We start from the raw sequence: 3,891 nt of genomic DNA, 5'->3' as shown, positions 1-3,891 counted from the left end.
CCCTGTGGCTCAAGTGGTAGAGTGCTAGCCTTGAGCTGAAGAGCTGAGGGACAGTGCCTAGGCCCAGAGTTCAGGCCCCACGACCGGACAAAAAAAAAAAAAAAAGAATTAATTCTGCACCGGGGCTAGGAAGGTGGTTCAGTGGTAGAGTGCTTGCATTGCATGCATGACACCCTGGGTTTGATCCCTCGGCACCACATAAACAGAAAGGGCCGGAAGTGGCACTATGGCTCAAGTAGTAGAGCACTACGCTACCCTTGAGCTGAAGAGCTCAGGTACAGCACCCAGACCTAGAGTTTAAGCCTATGACTGACAAAAAAAAAAAAAAAATTAGTTCTGAATGTCACATATCAGCAACAACAAATTATACCAGAGTAAGTGTTTGTTAGAAGTGGAAGGAGCCACAATGATTACTCATTTTGTACTTCTCTTAGAGAAGGAAGAAAAGATTAGGTACAACCCCACTGTTACACAGTTGTTTTTTTTTTTTTTTTTTTTGTCAGTCATGAGTTTGACCTTGGCTTGGGCACTGTCCCTGAGCTCTTCAGCTCAAGGCACGCATTCTACCATGTGAGCTATAGTGCCACTTCTTTGAAAAATCTATATAAACATAACCAAACCTTTACTGCTTTCTTCTTTTCTTACACTTCTCTGTTTTTAAAGATATGCGCTGGGTGCCTATAATCCTAGCTACTCAGGAACTGAGATCTGAGGTTCAAGGTTCAAAGCCAGCCTCAGCACGAAAGTCCATGAGATTATTTTTTATTTTATTTATTTATTTATTTTTGGATCCGGTCGTGGGGCCTGAACTCTGGGCCTGGGCACTGTCCCTCAGCTCTTCAGCTCAAGGCTAGCGCTCTACCACTTGAGCCACAGCACCACTTCTGGCTTTTTTCTTTTTGCTTATGTGGTGCTGAGGAATCGAACACAGGGCCTCAGGCATGCAAGGCAAGCGCTCTACCACTGAGCCACATCCCCAGCCCCCAGTCCATGAGATTATTGTCTCCAATTATCCACCAGAAAACTGGCAGTAGCACTGTGGCTCAAATGTTAGAACACTTGCTTTGCGTTGAAAAACTCAGGGACAGAGCCCAGGCTCAGAACTGAAGCCCCATGACCGACAAAAATAAAATAAATAAATAAAGATTTGCGCCATTTTTCAAGACTTCTGTAGTACTGCGGTTCAGATATAATATTCTCATATCTAAAGTGAGTTTTTCTTTTACCTGTTCTTAGAGGATCCAAAAAGAAGAAGAACTTCCTAACTGCTGTACAAACATAAAAAGAATAAAAGGATTTTTCCAGCCCATCTAGTTGTGGCAAAGTAGGAATAAGTTCCAAAATGTAGTTTTCTAAATCCTAAAAACAAAAGAAAATAAAAGTTTACATTGCTACATGTCCAATCTTGATTTTTATCATTGATAATAGTTATACAAAGAGGTTTCAATTCCAAAATCAAGTTATGAGTATAATACACCCTGAAGAATATCACCCCTTCTATCATTTCCCCTATCCCCCTCTCCCTGTACTTGTTTCATAGTTCAATTTTTATATAACATACATTGAATATAAAGACTATTTGCTCTCTTCAGTCTTGATTCTTAGATACTGGGATATACTTTCAGTTCTAAAAACTATTCAGCATAAAAAATATATCAGCTATGTTGGGTTTGGTACTGCTTGCCTGTTTTCTGGCTGAAGGAAGAGGAGGAATTCAAAGTCAATTTGGGATACATAACAAATTTGAGGCCAGACATTGCTTCAAACAACAAGCCCCCAAATTTTATTAGTTGGGTATGGTCTACATGCCTATAATCTCAGCAGTTGAGAGGCCAGCCTGTGCTACACGATGAGAACTTATCTCCAAAAAGAGTTTTCTCTTCCCTATTTTCTCTCCCCAAAGTTAAATTTTTTCCCCTATTTTGAGACTAGGTCTCATTATATTGCCTAGGTGGTCCTTGAAAATCTGAGCTCAAAAGATCCCCTTCCCTCAAACCTCCCAAGTAGCTGGAAGTTTATATTTCAACTTCTGTATGGCTTTCTACATACAACCAATGCACATACAACCAATACATATTTTTGTATATTTCTCATGTTCTTTAAATACAAGATATAGCACCATACTACAAAAACTGCTTTTGTCATTTAACAATATTCTTTATAGTCATTCCACAGAGGCATATTTAAGAGCTACTACTTTACAAAACTGTTAATTTTGTTGTATAAACATACCAAAATTTATTTTACTAGGTCTCTGACATTTCAGTTGCTTCTAATATTTTGTTACACTAAAAATATCATAAGGAGATAAACTAATTTTTCATTCAAACCTACTGTGGAAGACTGTAGCATACACTTCTTATAAGTGGAATTCCTAGGTTAAAACATAGACACATGTATAAATAATTGTGATAGACAATGGCATACTTCTTACCTCCTCAACAGAGGCCATATTCTCGTCACTGATACAAAGACAATTTCTACAGTTCCCAAATTATGCACTTAGGTGCCTGGGAAGCACTGCAGTGAGCTGATGGTTCAAGTTTGAGGGAAATGTGGGGATATCTGTCACACTCAGCATGGCAGATGTTGAGAGATTGCTATGAGCTAGAAATGCTAGGTAGGTTGTATTAGCATGTAATATATTGCTTTTAATGGAATAAATCTTTGCAAAGCTATGTTTTGTGTGTGTGTGTGTGTGTGTGTGTGGTGTTTTGTTTTTTGTTTTATTGCCAGTCCTTGGGGCTTGAACTCAGGGCCTGTGCACTGTACCTGAGCTTCTTTTGCTCAAGGCTAGCACTCTACCACTTGAGCCACAGTGCCATTTCCAGCACTGTATGTGGTACTGAGGAACTGAACTCAGGACTTCATGCATACTTATCAAGCACTCTACCACTAAACCATACTCCCAGCCCCAATCCTAACTCCTTACTATGGCTTAAAAAGGCTCTCTGTGTAGTCCCCACATACCTCTCTGACTTGATCTCCTGCCACTTTAACTTTTGTGCTCTAGCCACCTCAGCTTCCTCTTATCTTAAAATTGTTAAACAGTGGGGTTTCAACTTCACATATTTGCTTCTGTGTACAATGCACCTTTATCAGTCATGCCCCCTTTCTATCATCTTCCCTTCCTCAAGAGCCTTTTTATTGTCAAGTTGGTCTGAAACAATTATACTTGTCCCAGGAAGATTCATAGCATAAGTGAAAGGAGATTCCATTTACAGAAATCTGAACTAACTCTACATCAAATTGCACAAGGTACCATATACCTTTTGTAATGAGATGCTTATATATTTTAAGTCTTCTATTTGGTAGTGGGCATTATATGGTAAGAATGGGATTCTTACAGAAGCACCAAGAAAGAATACAGGCATATGAGGAGGCTTAAAAAAAGTGTGTGTGTGGGGATGTGAGGTTGGGAAGGTGGCTCAGTGGTAGAGTGCTTGCCTTGCATGCATGAGGCCCTGGGTTCAACTCCTCAGCCCCACATAAGCAGAAAAAGGTCAAAGTAGTGCTATGGCTCCTGTGGTAGAGCGCTAGCATTGAGCTGAAGAGCTGAGGGATAGTGGCCAGGCCCAGAGTTCAGGGCCCACGATCAACAACAACAAATGGCCACATTACAGTTTATGAATGAAGGAGGATGAAAGAGAAAACTAGCAAAGGGTCAGATACTCTATACTACACAAGTTACAGTAGTTTTCTTTAAAAAAGGGAAGGGCAGGGCAGGGCTGGGAAGGTAGCTCAGTGGTAGAGTGCTTGCCTTGCATGCATGAGGCCCTGGGTTTGATTCCTCAGCACCACATAAGCAAAAAGAAAAAAGCTGGAAGTGGTGCTGTGGCTCAAGTGGTAGAGCGCTAGCCTTGAGCTGAAGAGCTGAGGGACAGCGCCCAG

The 3,891-nt window shown here is 40.7% G+C and overlaps 1 protein-coding gene across 1 annotated transcript in view; it reads right to left on the bottom strand.

Annotated features, from left to right (window-relative positions):
• Nucleotides 1-3,891, bottom strand: part of Ppp2r3c (protein phosphatase 2, regulatory subunit B'', gamma) — a 20,144-nt gene that overhangs the window by 11,907 nt on the left and 4,346 nt on the right. Inside the window, exon 4 of the mRNA XM_013012240.1 lies at nt 1,227-1,359. Coding sequence (XP_012867694.1) covers nt 1,227-1,359 — 133 coding nt within the window. The remainder of the gene's footprint in view (nt 1-1,226; nt 1,360-3,891) is intronic.

This window comes from Dipodomys ordii, unplaced genomic scaffold, assembly GCF_000151885.1.
Source record: "Dipodomys ordii isolate 6190 unplaced genomic scaffold, Dord_2.0 Scaffold16, whole genome shotgun sequence".
NCBI classification, from domain to species: Eukaryota; Metazoa; Chordata; class Mammalia; order Rodentia; family Heteromyidae; genus Dipodomys; species Dipodomys ordii.
This window is presented reverse-complemented; position numbering and strand designations above follow the sequence as displayed.